Raw genomic sequence first — 18,130 nt, forward strand, 5'->3', positions numbered from 1 at the left:
TCCCGAGATCAGGCTCCTCTCTCTTTCTCTCCTTTTCTCCTTATCTCTAGGTCGAAAACGGTTAAAATCCACTTGGAAGAGTGAAAAGTTTGAAGTAATCGAGTGGAAGGATAAAACATAGGTGGAAGATTTTGTAACTACCGAAATAGGGGAGAAAATCGGATCGATGGAACCGAGGCTGGAAAATGGCAAATTTCCTAACTATTTTAGATACTTGAAAGTTTAATGCGGAATATTACGAGACATCGACGTTATATAGAACAATGAATACTTCATCGTAGACTACAGTTTGGAAGTGAAAGTAGAGAACGATGCTAGGTGGACGAGTTCGAATGGCCAACAAAGATAACAGATTACCGTGCTCCTCCGAGTAGGACGTTCTTAATTCATCTCAACGGCTACGATAGCGAAATAACAGCGCTATGTACCTGTGCCAGGAGTAGATCTTTGTTAAACTTTAAGTAAGGGGGCTGGCGCGAATTTTATTTGACACCTGATGAATGTGCTCGTGCCACGGGAAGGTAATGAGAATTCCTAGATCGTGCCGCGAGTCAAGTATGAAGCATCGCTAGTACGGATAATAAAACAGAAAGAAGCGTAGAAACGATAGACGCGGAGAATCGTCGTTCCGGGTATCGTGGAAACGAGCGTTTTCAAGAGAAACAAAATAGGTCGCGAAACTTTAGAAACTTCCCTCGACCAGATGCGACGCTACAGATAAGAAAATCAGGAAACTCGAAGAACGCTATCCCTACATGCTGTTTCAAAAAATAATCGTCAAGATAAAACAAAAAGATGAGTATAATATGGGTATAGTAGATACATCGCAGAAGCTCGTTACAAATCAGACGCATATTCGCGAGTTCTATAATTTAGAACGGGAAATATATCGGCCCTGAGTGATTACAAAATACGTAAATTTCGTGAAAGTTCTTCAAGTAGTCGTAGGCAAGGAAAAAGGATATCGAGTAAATTCTTTCGAGTTTTCACGAAAGGACGAATCTACCGAAAAGAAACTACAAACGACATGTGACGTTTACGCAACGTCGGTCTTTAATGGGTTAAGATCGTTTTGCTTGTGTTGAACGGTAACTACACGCTGCCGAAGTTTATTCCCAAGTTTTTGAAGCGCTCTGTAAACGCGTCCTTGTATGTACCTACGTGCCCAATTCCCAAAGACAAAGTAAAATAATTTACATTAGGAAACTGCTGGTTTTCGAACCGATGAGACGGACCACGACGATCAAGATAAATACGCCGAATGCGTTCGCACAGAGGTGCAACGGCACGAGAAAAGCGAATAAGCGTGAATAAAATGCATCAAATAATAGTTCCGTTGAACGATGAATAATGCATGGTAGAATCTTGAGACGATAGAAGACAGCAGAGACTCAAATACGACTTGGAACTCGTTGCAACGGTAATTGATTCGTTACGAGCCCGTAAACGTTGCATGAATGAAAACTAATATCTATAAAACAAGAGGAAACAGAAGCTTATCTGTGAAGCGCGACTGATACAACGAGAGAACCATTGAAAAGAATCGCGATACGTATTTCCTGTAGCAGAGTTACAGTAGGCAGGGAGTAGAAGTGGAGCGCGCGAACGAAATCAACCGACTGCTTATCCGCTTCCAGTTCGCTTTCGAGTATCGAAAATGAACTTGAACGGTACTTTAGCGTTCAAGTACGATACGCGTTTCTGCTCGATGAGTTCAACATCATAGTCCCATACACAGAGGTGAAAATGCGTATTCATTGGACGTGATAGCGAGAGCTTCGATCGGCCTGATTTCTAAAAGGGGATTCCATTGAGCGGGCGACGCGAAAAGCGATCAACGATCGCGAATCCGTTGCGACGCGCGTTCTTTTCGCCCCTGTAAAACGATGGAACAAACCGCGAAAGCAGCCAACCATCTCTTCCTCGCAGCCATTGAAAAAGCCGCCTAGCGAACACGGCATCCGAAATATCGTACACAGCATTTTTCCGCAGCTTCCGCCAAACATTTCCACGGCGTTTAAACGAGAGACTATCGCCGCGGCTGTTGCCGGGCCGACGGAAACCGCAGACTGCTGCTCTTTTCTTTTTTTCTTATTTCTTTTTATCTCGCGAAAATTCTCCAACTTGGACGCGATGCTATCAAAGGCCGGGCTTTTAACCGGCGCCTGGTTCGCGCAAATACAGAAAAGGAACGTTACGCGGCTTCCATTTACGGACAGAGAGCCACGGAGAGAAAGCGTCGGAGCTGCACGACGACGATTCGATCGTTTTGGAAATCGCGATAGAATTGCCATCGGACCGGCTCGGCACGAAGAGCAATTATACGAGCCGGCGCGACGCGACGCTAGAAGGTAAAATCGGTATCGAGTACGTGAGGAGCGCTTTTATGGGATGCTCTCCTGGAACCGTCACGATCGTAAATGAGATTCGACGAGCACAGTCGCCGATAGTTACCCCCGTTTCCGTCGATCTTCACGCACGAATGCACCGACGAACCCTGCCGAGGAAATGGAAGAGGGTATACGCCAGGGTGATTCCGACTGCACGGACCGGAGATACGATTGGAAAGGGCAGGGAAGGGGACGACAACGACGGCGGCGAATTACGAGTAAAACCGGCTGCGAGGAAGAAGTAGACGAGAAACTTGACGACGATCGAGAAGGCCAAGCTGCGAGAGAAAGAGAGGAAAGGCGAGGAGACGTGGAAGAAGAAGACGCGGAAGATACGTTGAAACACAGAAGTTCGTAAGGTAGAGAAACTGATAGATCGAGTGGAAGCGGGACGGCGGGCAACAAGAAAGAAAAACAAGGAGACGAAGATAAAAAAGGAAAGAACAGAGAGGAGTTTCCCGATCCTCTTTCTCGTCGTTAAGAAATTCAACCATCTGGCGTTGTATCGTGGTTCCCCTACGGTGATGTTACGTCGTCGTCGTCGTCGTCGTTCAGACTGGAATACTCGGTGGCGCCTACACCACGAGGTCTCCGACAGTAGCGAAAACAAACAACTTCTGACTGTGTAATCGGTGCAAAGAGAACGGGGCTAACAAAAGAGGAATCGCGTTTCAAGACATACCGGTTTCTCTAACGATATTTTCTTACGACATGTCCGACTCGATTCCTCCAACTCGGTCGCGTCACAGCCTTGAATCGCTCCAAAAACGGAATATCCGTGACGTTTACCGGTTAAGAACGAAAGTGGCATCGATTCTCCCTCTCCCCGATCTCTTGAATGAATCGAGACTCAACCATGGCACAGATACCACGCACTTACTCAGCGTGCCGCACGTGCCTGTTGTGCATACGTAATGCGTATTGACACGTCGAGTGACAGCACGCGGACCAAGTCACGCTGCGAGCCACTCGTCGAATCGATACACCGAGGACGCGTTAGGGGGCCGATCGTCTCTTCGAATTCGACAGAAAATCGGATATCGAATGGAACGCGCAACGACGATAAAAGGAAAGAAGGTAAAGAAGAGGACGAAAAGGTGAAAATAAAAGAAGAAGAGACTCTATAGAGTTAGACTTACCGGCGATGGCAACGAACAGGAAGAATATCCACATATCCATGAGTATGCCGGCGAGGCGTAGCTGGAAGTTGTTGGCTGCGTACGCGAGCTTGTCCATCACGCTCCGGGATTCATAGTCGCATGTCGTTGATCAGGTACGTAGTTTCTCTGGTTTGGATTCACGGTCGATTCGTCGAATCGTCGCACGGAATAGCACCCACTGTCCGCGTATTCGACACTACCGGCGGCGGGGTAAGGGAGGGAAAAGTTGATGAAACACCCGAGACCCGCGGCGGTCTCGTGTCGCTTCGCCTCACCAGCGCGGAACGTGTCCTGGCACTGTCCTTCGACTTCCTACGAATCTCCCACGGAGCAGGCTCGCATCGTACGAGCGTCGTATTCGCGGAGGAGGAGAGAGGCGAGCCGCGGCTGATTCGAGCCGAGGAAGCTGCCAACTGGGCAGACGGTTCGCAACGCGTATCTTTAGGAGAACGACGATGATATACGACGAGATGCGACGAGATGCGCGAGGCCTTTGGCTTTCGCACGCGTGTCCTCCTCTCTCGTGCCTGTGTTACGCTTTCGTGTGCGTGCGTGTACGTATCATACGCGTAGTCCGTTCGCGTGCAGTCACGGCGAGAATAGATCGGCCGGTGCTCCGGCTGGCGTCCCTTCCGGACGACGCTCGGCACGAGTCTCGCACGAGCGGAGATTACGCGTTCGAGACACGAAAGACACGAATCTGTAGCGAGAGTCGCCGCTTCCGAGTGACGGCGTGCACGAGTACGGGGCGACCGTCGTCGTGTGCTCTCACCACCGCGTTGCCCGGAGTATTGACCGACTCGGCTCGGCTCGGCTCGGCTCGACACACGGTGCGCCGCTCTGCGGCCCAGACCAGACGCGGAGAGATGCGGAGGGGGCGCCTGCCCTCTACAGACTACCATACAACTACAGCCGATCCTACTGTTGCTGCGCGCGCACTTTAGCTCGTACGCTCGCGGCTCCGTCGAACCAGCTATACCTACGCTCCATGCCAATTCAACCATTCGATGGGCCTTGGACGTCTTTTTTCCCCCTTTTTACCCTTCGCCGAGAGACCTGTCGTATTTCTTCGACAACGCAGCGCGTTCCACGAGTAAACAAACGACCAGAGCCGCTCGTTCGCCTCGTTTACGAACCTCCTTCTTACTCCGAAATTGTTCATTCGGCGAATCGGAGACGCGCGGCTCGCGGCACCGGGTATATACGGCGAGACGTTTCTCTCGATAAGCTAACGAGTCGCGTAAACCGTATCGATGCCACGAATCCAGTAAAACCGTTCGTTCCCCTTCGACGAGCAATCGTTTCACGAAACGCAGCTACGAGTTCTGATATTCGTTCGCGGAAGCGTTTTCCCGTCTCAACGCGATAAGTATCGATGTAAAAATACGCACGCTTATCGCAGGCGGATAAGAAACGTGTAACGCGGCGAACAAGTTGCAGCGTGACGGACGATTGCATAAACAAAGACAAAGCGGTTGCACGGAACCTGTTTACTAGCAACGAGAGATCCCGCGATATTCCCGTGATAACGCGTTATCGTACGAAGCGGTATCGTTTGTACGAGAAAAAGAAAGATTCGTCGGTGCTGACGCAACAACGCGTTACGCCAGTGATTTCGTTAAACTGGCGACTCGCGTAATAAAAATAAACGTACGACTGGAATATAAGCTATCGGAGGAAAGGAGACGACGAATCGGTTAAACGTTAAGACGAAAGATAAACGAAATTACGAGCGTAAAATCGACAGACGTTCGACGCAACGTCGTTACGTTTCGCGTCTCTTACGCCCTCGGTACGTACTTTACGGCGCGCTTTCACGTTTTCTACGGAACAACGACTCAGCGGCTCAGATTGCGAGCACACGCTCGTTTCCGCGAAAGAACACGAAAAATACTAGAAGCGATGGTCCTCGAACGGTTGGCATAGGCAAATCCAGTGATACGAACTGTAAACGTCTGCCGGTAGTTTTATTCGACGATCGATACTCGATACTGGTTTGTCTACCGTACAGCGATTCAATCTCGAGAACAACTGGACGCCTTCCGGACTTAAGAAAGAGATCTATAGGTCGGATAAGCATCCAAACCGAGATCAAGCGGGTTATTCCACGTGGAATAAAGTTCCACGCGAAAGGAAAAACACGACTCGGAATGTTCGACTCCTGGACACCAAGCTTCCTGGTCATTTTCTAGGACGGTGTTCCAACCCAAAAGAACGGGCACAAAGGGAATCGGTTTTGATTTTATCTTCGTGGAACTATCGAGCCGTGAGTTGCTGCCCCCGCGACAATGGCGTCGAGTCGTAGTTAGTCGCACGCGACCTCACCGAACCGAACCTAACAACCAGCCTCGAACCGCACAGCGGGGTGCTTTTGTTTAACCGAGGCGTTTATTAATCAATTGTATATCCCCCGGTCGAAAGCATTGCGCATTTGACGGTCAAATGCTTTTTTTCTGCCTCCCAACGGAGGCAGCCCACTCGAGTCGCATCCTTTGATCTGTTTTGGGGGGAATGTCTTGTAACGAGCAGCTCGCAAATTTGAAGAGACGCAATATCTACGTACAATGTAATTTGCTGTACACGGCCAATGAAACGAGACACGGCACTCTAGCACTGTGCTTCCAATTACACCGAACTCGACGATATTACCCGTTGCACGTACTTGACGAATCGGACGAGTTTCTGCGAGAAGATCTCCAACACGATGCCGGCTATTCTCCTATTACCTGGTTAGCTGGTTGCCTCTGCCACCTAAAATTTCATTGCAAGCGCTTTTGTGTAAAACGATAAACGTACAATACGTTGCTTTATAAAAAGTATTTGATACGTTTCGTGATACGCTCTCAGATATTATAGTGTTTCAATTAGAACATCTCTAAAGCGTAGCGTAAATTGAATGCATTTTATACTTGTTATTTTCTACTTATTTCGTTAGAAATCTACTATCTCAATTGCGACGTGTGTCTATATTGGATCATCTCGTAATTAGCGCAGTTTTTCTAAGAATTCGATTTAAAGCAACAGCAGTTGTTACTATCGCAGCTTTAAAGTATTCGAATGAAAAATTTAATACGATGGGATACTGAATTATAAAGTGTTCAGGAAAATTCACCTCTGATCGATCGTCAATAGATAATTTTTTATTTTTATCCGATATTTTCATCTAAATATATAAAGACCAACGACTGCGCTATATCACAGGACAAGCCGCTACGTCATAATTTAAAGTAACAAACGAAGTTAAACGATAGTACACGAATAGATGTTCCAATACATATCGATGTACCAATAAATGGTCTTATCGACTGCGACATGTATCAAACTAGTATAACGAACCACGAACAGTTAGCACACTTCGGGATGCTCCGATTTACGTTAACGAGATTACTATGTTATTTTACAAATTTTCGTATTTGACGAAATACGCTTCGAGCGAACGCATAAATAATTAACAAACGAGGCGGCCGCGTAAACGAAACTAACGCGTCAATTATGAATACAGTCGCGATATCAAAGGAATCCTCGAGAGTAAATTATTCTGTACGATAACTCATGGTCGCACGATGCGAATATACGCAATATCATGGTGAACGAAATAACTGTACGCAGTCGGGAAATTATCATCGACGCATAAAAGTTAACGCGCGGATTGAAACGACGTGATCGGCGTTAATTAAAGCGACCCAACGGCGGTGAGTGTTTTTGAAAGCGCTTAATAGGACAAGACGACATCGCGTCGCGTCGTTTCGAAAGCAAATCTCGAGATTTCCGTTGTATTACGCGGCAACAATCCGAGGCATTAAGTCCTCTTAAATCGTTGAAAATGGCGTGAGTTTCGGATAATTCCAAGGTAGGGCCAATTTCAAGCAAAATCGTCGCGTCTGTCCGCGTAATTAAACTTCTTCCTTTCGGTGCTCCACTCCTCCGACGATAAATCCATTTCATCGACCAAGGTAAATTGCTTTTTCATTCGTTCGATCTTAACGAACGTCTATCCCTATTGATTTCAGGTCATAAAATTGATAGGTCAGACGATTCCTTTTTATTGATTTTTCCTTTTTTTTTTTTTTTGCTTTTCTTTTTGTAAACGCGTGTCCATAATTTATTATCAATTGTATACTCCATACAGTGACCTGCACAAGTAGTGACACGCACGATTAACACACACGCATTCGCATCCATACGTTCGTTCAACAAAGAAAATACACATACGTCCATGCTCTGTATACGTATACACATACAGAGAATACACGTATATCACATGTACGCGTATGTAGCATACATACATATTTTTCAGTTTACATATATAATTGTATTTGTGTCGACATCACTCGTATATAACTATCGTTAAGGAGGAATACTCATTCTTTATTTTTTGTTCAAAATATATATATATTTTTTTTTCTTTTTTTCGTCGCTATCTAAGGACAAGAACGGCGGAAACGATCGTACTTCATCTTAAACCTATAACTCTCTTATTACGTGTAGTTCATTGTTTCCTGTGTGCCATTATACGGTACTTCTTGTTTCTTTTTTCCATTCAAAAAATTAATAATAAGTAGCTATGCTGACGTGCTGTATTTGAATGTAGTGACTAGCAAACACTGGGAGGAAACGAGAACGAAGTCAGGGACTTTTCCAAATTTTCCTCCGTTCGTTTGTATAACAGTAATTTAATTAAACGATCTCGTTGGTCGTTTCCCTCTGTAAAGAACATTCCGCCTGTGTTTCTCTTTTCGATGCATCTGGCAATCTTGTCAACGATGAAAATTCGAAATTCCCGTCTTTTCCATTGACAGACGAAAGAAAAACGTCGTTCCAACTGACTTCGATGGCTCGCACGATCACAGCATTCGCTACGTCTTGCGATTTCTCCACCTCAGTATCACAATGATTCAACGTATTGACTATTTAATAATTAATCCTCTTGACTCTTCTCTTTTTAAATGACCTAAAAGTTTGCACGCTAACGCCACGAGTTTTGCATTTACAGATTTCCCTTCTTCAACGTTGCACGATGCTCGCTCCATGTTAAAATTCAATTTGATATACGACATCGTGCTGGTTTTTAATTGTCGTACACGCTGCATACGAAACAATAGGAGAGTTTCTATTTTCATCTGCTCAATCACGATCCTCTTTCATGGACGGCGATAAAAAACGTAGCGCTTTTGAGATTATTACAACATGCGAGGAACGCTAAATCCTGAGTCTAAAAAATGTTCACAATATGCACGTATTTATACAGTTTCTCTTTTCCTTCGTTTCGTTTGTTTCCTTTTTCAGCTGCGAAATAACGACGACAATCGCTGTTTGAATCTTTCGATCTAGAGTCCGATTCTTAACGTATAAATATTTTTATTCGCGTGATCTAATATAATCCATTGTTAGAAACAGCGTTTACGAAACGAAATAAGAATTTTATATCTGCTAAAAACCAGTGAGGCATCGATTAATCGCGTTCGATTAATTTTAATTGGATCTACGCGATGTTCCTCTGTAATGACTTCTTTGTGACGTAGAAATTTCCAATCGATCGACCGAGATGGATGGTCCACGTTTATTCGCGATGTAACTACTAAATCTACTACCAAATGAACGGGCTTTAAACGAAGCGGTGATTCGTTTCACCTTGTGGGAGAAATGCACATGTATAACCCGTATTATATCACGCGAACAATACGTCCGCGCGATAAAGAAATCAATTCGGTTGCCCACACGTTCGGTGAATTTCGTGAATGCATAATAGTAACGTACGATCGCTTACAATTTGCAAATTTTATGCAGAGCGATACGATTCGCGATTATATTTCATACCGAAACTGTAACGGAATCATAAGTTTAGAGTGTCGTATAAACGTTTCGGTAAAATTTGTACAATCGTTTACTCGTGCAGTGCAGTTTTTAACTACGCATTGAGCTTTCTCCGAATCTAAGAGAATAGATTAGCTAAAATAAGGCTCTTAATTTACGAACCTCTTATTGGCAAACGAAAGTATCGATAGAGCAAAATACGTACGTTGTTTCTCAGTTCTTTTTAATTTTGTCTAATACTTCGTTGCACTTTGAAGAACGACGCCTATGTAAAATTTTCTTTAACGAAGAATGCTATCAGACCTATTCTGATCCGACGTTCGACTGGTCATAAAATACAACAACCATCTCTTTTGTATCGTTAGAGAATGTCGAAGTGGATTTTCTACATTACGGCAACTACCCCACATTCCTTCGTTAACCTTCATCGTTTATAATACAAATTATTCTTATCTCAAGGCAAATATGTTTCTTTGTTAGAATTAATCGGTGGCGCCAAGATATTTCTGCACATCTTGTGCGTACGTACCATAATATATTACTGCTCAGTTTCACACCGTTCCTACGTATAGGAGAAGCACTTTGTGCGTACACCAAAATATAATACTAGAATCGAATTTCGATAAGTAGAACGAATATTACATTTTCAAGGATTGTGTCGCAATCATAAAGACAATCGAAGCAGAGTACCTCGTTAAAGTTTCTTAAAGAACGTCTAAAGCAATTAAACCGCCTTTTCGTTTTGTGTTTCCACAGCGCCATGTACACTACAAACAACGCGTACTTATCTTTAACATATAGCGAAGAATTAAATATTCATTGTGCTACATTACGAATATATTTTATTTTCCGAGCCGTGAACTGAACCTTTCAACAAAAAAAAAAAAAAAAAAAAAAAAAAAAATTAACATTGCTAATGAATACTTATTGTTATCGTACACCAACGGAAGATAATCAAACGAGAAAGTTTCATTCGCGTTGTAACGTCCTCGTTGATAATCTTCTCATTTACGAATACCGTACGAGTACCGTATCGAGTACGTAGAAGATGTAAGACGAATATTATGCACGATATAGACTGCAACGTTCGAGTCTGTATAAGCACGAAAAATAATTCACTGTTTGGTATTTGCATTCGCATGTAACATTAAATTTCACTTACACACGCAATTGGAGCGCTTCTTAAATGTACGCATTCCTTTTTCACGTTTAAATACTAAAATAGGCCATGGCATTATTTTCTTAAATATACGTAAGAAGGTCTGACATAGTCAAAATTCACGTATTGCACTTGATAGAGTGGCAAACGTTCGAAACTAAACTAATCGATAGAAAAAAAGAAATTATCGCGACATTAGACGAGTTTTGCTTGCATTACAAAAGCAATATGTATATTGCTCATTGTATATCTTTCTTTTTAATAATACACTATATCTTTCAACTTCAATTGGCTAAACACAATACTTCGCGTTGTATATATTTACTTGAATACTCAAACACGATAAATATTTTATATCAGACCTCTATAAATATCAAAGCCAATAATCTAATAGCAGAGGCAATACTGCCTTACGTTGAATATTTCATTCTTGATTCAGAATATTTATTAGATATTCATTAGGTTCCAAATACCTAATGGTATATTTACTGAAGAAAGAGAAACTTATTGTTGAAGAATTCATTTTTCCGAATATTATTTACATCGCCACAAAAAGACAATGACTGAAAATATACTAAAAATCTGTACGTGAATTGAATGAAACAAATGTAACAGGAAAGATTCGAGCAAACAATAAATTGTCAAAAAATACATACATCATCATAAATATATCGTCACGTAAATAAAAGATAAAAGGTCATTTAACCTAAATAAATAAATAAACACGCTTGAAGCTATAATTTCTTTTACCGCTGTCTAAAATAGGAGCTGAGTCAATATATGAAACTATTATAGTCATTTCATGACATGATCTTATTACGTGAAGAAGTAAAAAGATTTCTATAGAATTATGCATTGTGCAATAAAAAACGCTCAATTCCATAGTATTCTGTCAATGGTAAAAAATTGATGTATACACGCATACTGAGACGTGGTCTCATATTATCGTAATGATGAACAGTCGATAACTCCGACAAATTTTTTCGGTCTTTTAAGTCTTAAACTGATACTGAATTGATTTTTTAAAAAATCTAATTGCGTCTCCGAGACATATAGTATCGCTTTTTTTTTTCTTTTTCGATCGATGCATCTCTTATCCTTACTATTTTGTACACTTATGTTACAAGGGTGGGATCGATGCTTATTAATACTATGAACTCATACGTGGATCGGCGAAAAAAGAAAAATGTACGAATCACATGTACCTATATACGATGGAGGACAGAAGACCCATTTTTTCGTCTTTTTTTTTTTGTTTTTTGGCAGGTGCGTTTCACTTTTTTATGGCAAAAAGTGACCTTTTAAGAAGGTAATTCGTAATCATTATACAGCCCCAATACTCACTCAATATTTTTAGGGCTTTATAAAAGATTACATTTTCCTGAACGTCTTCGTTTCCTCCGATTCTTTTCCAACTCAGCTGGAGGTTGATTTCTGATGATACGAACAACCTAGGACAAAATTATTCAAATCTCTTAGCTACTTTCATCCATGTGCAACTATATATACAATAGTCTTCCTGCTCCTTCTTTTATCTATTTTTATGGTTCCCTACCTCATGGAATGCTGCATCTACATTTAATGGTGGGTCTTTGGCAGAAGTTTCGATATAAGGTATATTCAAGCGGTGAGCCAACTCCCTTCCCTGTTCCTCTGTAACTTTTCTCAAATGTACCAAATCGACCTTATTGGCTACCAGAAGCATAGGGTATATGTCTCTGTCCTTTACCCTAAGTATTTGGGTATAAAAATTCATGATATTCTCATAAGATTGTTTATCAGTCACAGAGTATACTAATAGAAACCCATCACCCTTGCGCATGTATTGTTCTCGCATGGCACTGAATTCTTCTTGACCAGCTGTATCTAACACTGTTAGGTACAAATAAACTTTTGTACACACAAGAATGCATTGAAGGCCTAATGCAATACACTAAGCATAACACAAAAATAGCAGATAGCAGAATTAAATGCAACAAAGCAACTGAATTCGACTTACCATCTAGAATGCACCATTGTTTGTCTACCTCTGTATGTTGAATGTAGGTATCCTCGATGGTAGGATCATAGTCAGTGACAAATAATTTTTGAAAGAATTGTATGGTGAGTGCGCTCTTTCCAACACCTCCATCACCAACCACGACCAATTTGAAGGTCATAAGGTTGTCATTATTAGGGGGTCGTGTCATACCGCCTCTTGTTCTCCCGCCCCCTCCCCCGCTGCCCTGCCTTCTTCTGCCTATCCTGTCAACTCTTCTAATATATTCTTAGCAGCGCGTCTGCTCGTGAATTGTCAAGTCTCGCTCTCCGACTAGAGTACCCTGAAACGGTTAACTTACATCGAACCGACGAAATTCACAACGTGTTGCTTCTTAATACTCAACAGCTTCTATTGTAATAGTTTTGTTTACATGAACACGAAAACTAAGAAAGCTATCCTAGAGAGGTCGCGATGTAACGGGTGTGTCAATTATACTTAATAGGACAAAATTAGATGAGAAGTTCCCAGGGTTTGATTAGGAGTTTACAGATTGTACTATGACAATTGAATTGTCGCAATGTAGTCTATATTTGAATGAAATAAGTACATACCTTACATGATCTGCCACTCCTGTTTCACGTTCTCCCAGCTGTCAGTCTGGGTTACTGTGCGCAACATTCGTTTCAATGTGGAAAGTATGTTTGTGTAAGCTTTAACGTAGTAGCGTATACAATAGGTCTTGTATACTTTTATGACCATGCGCGGAAACATAACTACCCTAGCGGCATATTTTGCAATTATCACACCTATTACAGTGGTGCCAACAATTTTTGACCTAAAATAATACTGAAATGGAAATGTAACTTTCAATTAAAACCTGCTCTTATTTATAAATATGAAATCCTTAAGACTTCGCTTAGTCGATTTGAGAATATTCATTTAATATGTCGCAGAATATTGAATATACACTTTAAAAAGAGTGAAAGTTTCATTTCATTATATTGGCAGGCCACTTTATACTCCCTCGTAGCCTACTTCGTTCTACTTCGTACAAACTTATATGAAATATGTATATACGATAAAGCACGAATAATACACGTGTAATTTATACAAAACAATTAGTGAACTTTTATATTTGTACCGTTGATCTAATAATTAAAGATCGTTAAAACACCCATATGTGTTTCATTTCATAACGTTACTTATATGATGTACGTTTATCAAGTGTAATCAGTTATAAAGTTGGTTAGCCATTTCCGTGTTCCTAGTCAAATAATATTAATTTTGGTAAGCATACCGTACTAGTACTTAACGTTTGTAAATATTAAGGCAAATTTAACAAAATTTATTAATGATTACTATAGTTTTTAACATCATTACAATCTATCATTTATTGTCATTGATTTTAAGGTTATGTTCGAAATAACCGCCTGTAAACAATCATGATTAACGTAATTTCAACGAAAAATACGACAAAAAATAAATCTTATGCCATATAAAAATGATCAATAATATTTAAAATGTGTAATTTTTATATTTGCAGTTATCACTTAAATAAAAAAGAGAATAACCATGGATGCAGATCTATACGATGAATTTGGCAATTATATTGGTCCTGATTTGGCTTCTGATAGCGAAGATGAAAATGAATATGGAAATGCTGGAGATGATGCAGAAGACAGAGAACGCTCCGATGAGGAAATGGAAGAAGACAGAGATGAAGTTAGAGAACAATCGGAGCAAGGAAATTCCATGGCAGTTGTATTGCACGAAGATAAAAGATATTATCCAAGTGCTTTAGAAGTTTATGGGCCAGAGGTAAATTGAACAATTAATTAATAATTAATATATACTTGATTAAAATACGTTATAGGTAGAGACATTGGTACAAGAAGAAGATGCACAGCCATTAGATAAACCACTGATAGCACCAACACGAAGACCAAAGTTTCAAATAAAACAACAGCAACTACCAGAGACAACGTATAGCATAGAATTTTTAGCAGATATGATGGATGCACCTCACCTTATACGTAATGTTGTTCTACTTGGTCACCTACATCACGGCAAAACTACTTTAGTCGATTGTCTAGTGAGACAGACCCACCCCTATCTTCACAGCGTAACAGACGAAAAACCTTTAAGGTATTCATAAATACTCCTAATAACCCTCGTTAAAAGTTAAACAAAAAAATACATAATATTTACGTTCTTAGGTATACCGACACATTATTCACCGAGCAACAACGAGGAGTATCGACGAAAGCAACACCCGTGACGTTGTTACTGCAAGACGTAAAATCAAAGTCCTACCTTTTGAATATATTCGATACTCCGGGTCACGTAAATTTTTCTGACGAGGCGACAGCGGCGATACGTTTATCCGATGGAGCGGTGCTGATCGTCGACGCCGCCGAAGGCGTCATGTTGAACACAGAACGTTTACTAAAACACGCGCTTCAGGAAAAACTTGCGTTAACAGTTTGTATAAATAAGATAGACCGACTGATCCTCGAACTAAAATTGCCCCCCTTAGACGCGTACTATAAATTAAGACATATCATCGAAGAAATTAATGGACTGATAGCGCTATATTCGGATTCTGAAAATCCATCTTTCGTCTCACCTGCAATCGGAAACGTGTGCTTTGCGAGCTCGGAGTACAATGTCTGTTTCACCCTGAAATCTTTCGCGGCGCTTTACGCTAAGATCCATCCCTCGCTTAACGCCAATGAATTTTCAAAACGACTATGGGGAGATATATACTTTAACTCGAAAACGCGGAAATTTACGAAAAAACCGCCACACAATACCGCACAGCGCAGCTTTATTGAATTCATTCTCGAGCCATTGTACAAGATCTTCGCGCAAGTTGTCGGCGATGTTGACACAACTTTACCCGATGGTTAGTCAATATTTCTAAATTAAACTTAGTAGATTTCGTTCACCGTGAAATAACATTGCAACTTAATTCCACAGTACTGGACGAATTAGGCATAAGACTAACATCAGAAGAAATGAAAATGAATATTAGACCTCTGTTGAGATTGGTATGCACGCGTTTCTTGGGAGACATGTGCGGATTAGTCGATATGTGTGTGGCCCACGTTCCTAGTCCTCAGTCACACGCACCGGTCAAAGTTCAACACGTGTACACAGGCTCTATGGATTCGTCTCTCGCGCAGGATATGATCAATTGCGATCCTGACGTTAGTACTTGCGAAATATTTACACTACGAGTATTTCGTGTCCTACCACATAGATTTTAACACGGAAACGATATTTACAGGGCAGGCTAATGATTCACAGCACAAAAATGTATCCTACCGAGGACTGTACTCTATTCGTGGTCCTCGGAAGGGTAATGTCAGGTACACTCGAGGCAGGACAACGTGTCCGCGTATTAGGTGAAGCATACTCGCGTACCGACGAAGAAGATTCTCGCGTTTTAACCGTGGGAAGATTGTGGATTAGCGAGGCACGCTACTCGATCGAGCTGAACAGAGTTCCCGCGGGCAACTGGGTACTTATCGAAGGTATAGACAGGCCGATCGTAAAAACGAGCACCATTACCGATCTCAGTAATTCAGACGACTTACATATCTTCCGACCATTGAAGTTCAATACTCAGAGCGTGATCAAAATCGCGGTCGAACCTGTCAATCCATCAGAGTTACCAAAAATGTTAGACGGCCTGAGGAAAGTGAATAAAAGTTATCCATTGCTGGGCACGCGAGTCGAGGAGAGCGGCGAACACGTGGTCCTAGGCACCGGTGAATTGTACTTGGACTGCGCGATGCACGACCTGCGTCGTATGTATTCGGAAATCGATATAAAAGTAGCAGACCCGGTCGTTGCTTTCGCGGAGACGGTAGTAGAAACGAGTTCTCTCAAGTGTTTCGCCGAGACACCCAATAAACGGAACAAATTGACGATGATCGCCGAACCACTCGAGAGAGGCCTGGCCGAAGACATCGAGGCGGAACACGTTAAAATCACGTGGAACAAGTAAGTAGAAAAATTCTGTACCTCGCCAGTAGATCGTTTTTACGCGTTTATAGAAAGTTAAAAAATGCAAAAATACACGGAATGCGCTTAGTGCGCAAAAATGTACAAAATATGCAAAATACGGTACTCCTTACAACGTATTTAGTGGGTGAAATTAAATTTTCGCTTAGGTTCTGTCTCTTTAGCTGTGTTTATAATAGTATAAATTCGTACAAATATCCGCAGCCTATTTGTCGATATAGAAAATAGATTAGTACGTTAATGCAGGCTTCACGGGTATATAGCTTCATCAGAGAGGGTCGATCGACCCTGATAGGGAGTAAAGACACGGTTCGTACACGCAAGTCTGGGTTGCTCGGTATCGAGTCACGAAAGTTCCAAAAATCTCAAAACAAAATGTACTCGTCTTTGCAGAAAACGTCTAGGAGAATTTTTCCAGACGAAGTACGACTGGGATTTATTGGCGGCGCGAAGCATATGGGCGTTTGGTCCAGACGCCACGGGTCCTAATATTCTGGTCGACGATACTTTGCCATCGGAAGTAGATAAGACGTTATTGAACAGCGCCCGTGACGCCATCATTCAGGGTTTCCAGTGGGGTACGCGAGAAGGTCCTCTCTGCGAAGAACCGATTCGAAACGTCAAGTTCAAAATCCTGGACGCCGTGATTGCTCAAGAACCTCTTCATCGAGGAGGTATGTATTGTATTGTGTATTTGTTATCTCGGGGACTGCGTTCGAAACGGCACCGAAGTAAGAGGAGTACTGCAGTTTCGTTTTTTATTTCTCAATATTTTGTTTCTCGAGGTACATTAAAATATTTTAAGCAAAGTTCGAAAGCGCTCAGAATGCATATACCGTATTAATATTATTAATTAATTATTATTAATCAGCCAATAATATTTTTCTCCGACTTCGCTTGACTCCGTGAAGCGACGAAAAATAATTTCCACCTTTTTCTTATTGCGAACAACATTAATTTGTTTCGTTTTACAGGTGGTCAGATAATTCCGACGGCCAGAAGGGTAGCCTATTCTGCCTTCCTTATGGCAACGCCCAGATTGATGGAACCCTACTTGTTCGTCGAAGTTCAAGCGCCTGCGGATTGCGTGTCAGCAGTTTATACCGTGCTGGCTAAAAGAAGGGGCCACGTGACTCAAGACGCTCCCGTTCCCGGAAGTCCCTTGTATACCATCAAAGCATTCATCCCGGCAATCGATAGTTTCGGATTCGAAACTGACCTGCGAACCCATACGCAAGGCCAGGCGTTCTGCCTGTCCGTATTCCACCATTGGCAGATCGTGCCTGGCGATCCATTAGACAAAAGCATCACCATTCGACCACTGGAGCCACAGCCAGCTACGCACTTAGCTAGAGAGTTTATGTTGAAGACAAGGAGGCGAAAGGGACTTTCGGAAGACGTGTCTATCAACAAATTCTTCGACGATCCTATGTTACTGGAATTAGCCCGACAGGACGTTCTATTGAATTACCCGTTATAAAATATAACCGTAGAGCAATTTCCTGTATAATTTTACTACCACAAGTTATCATTAAAGAATTAATTTTATACGAAAACCGCGTGTCTATCGATTTGTCACTTTCACCTGATTCCATTT

General features: G+C 41.9%; 3 protein-coding genes and 1 pseudogene across 5 annotated transcripts in view; 1 reads left to right on the top strand and 3 right to left on the bottom strand.

Annotated features, from left to right (window-relative positions):
- Window positions 1-6,308, bottom strand: part of LOC126922670 (transmembrane protein 132C) — an 81,376-nt gene extending 75,068 nt beyond the window's left edge. The window contains exons 1-2 of one of the 3 annotated variants that reach the window (XM_050735452.1): window positions 6,114-6,308; window positions 3,530-6,047 (exon numbers count right to left, since the gene is read on the bottom strand). In XM_050735452.1, coding sequence (XP_050591409.1) covers window positions 3,530-3,626 — 97 coding nt within the window. In that variant the 5' untranslated portion in view covers window positions 3,627-6,047; window positions 6,114-6,308. Of the gene's footprint in view, window positions 1-3,529 lie in introns of all 3 variants that reach the window. The other 2 variants (XR_007712896.1, XM_050735453.1) reach the window with 2 other exon arrangements.
- LOC126922741 (phospholipase A2-like) overlaps window positions 1-18,130 on the bottom strand; it is a 118,793-nt pseudogene that overhangs the window by 37,388 nt on the left and 63,275 nt on the right.
- Window positions 7,570-13,281, bottom strand: LOC126922738 (ras-related protein M-Ras-like). Its single transcript, XM_050735607.1, has 4 exons — window positions 13,116-13,281; window positions 12,523-12,844; window positions 12,079-12,395; window positions 7,570-11,974 (listed from the first exon to the last, which is right to left on the bottom strand). Exons 2-4 carry the CDS (start codon window positions 12,710-12,712, stop codon window positions 11,885-11,887), a joined length of 597 nt encoding a protein of 198 aa, XP_050591564.1. The 5' UTR covers window positions 12,713-12,844; window positions 13,116-13,281; the 3' UTR covers window positions 7,570-11,884.
- Window positions 13,536-18,089, top strand: LOC126922682 (116 kDa U5 small nuclear ribonucleoprotein component). Its single transcript, XM_050735481.1, has 8 exons — window positions 13,536-13,791; window positions 14,048-14,322; window positions 14,378-14,649; window positions 14,721-15,409; window positions 15,484-15,713; window positions 15,794-16,512; window positions 16,927-17,207; window positions 17,508-18,089. The coding sequence occupies exons 2-8, from the start codon at window positions 14,077-14,079 to the stop codon at window positions 18,011-18,013; spliced, it is 2,943 nt and encodes a 980-aa protein (XP_050591438.1). The 5' UTR covers window positions 13,536-13,791; window positions 14,048-14,076; the 3' UTR covers window positions 18,014-18,089.

This window comes from Bombus affinis, chromosome 12 (genome assembly GCF_024516045.1).
Source record: "Bombus affinis isolate iyBomAffi1 chromosome 12, iyBomAffi1.2, whole genome shotgun sequence".
NCBI lineage: Eukaryota > Metazoa > Arthropoda > Insecta > Hymenoptera > Apidae > Bombus > Bombus affinis.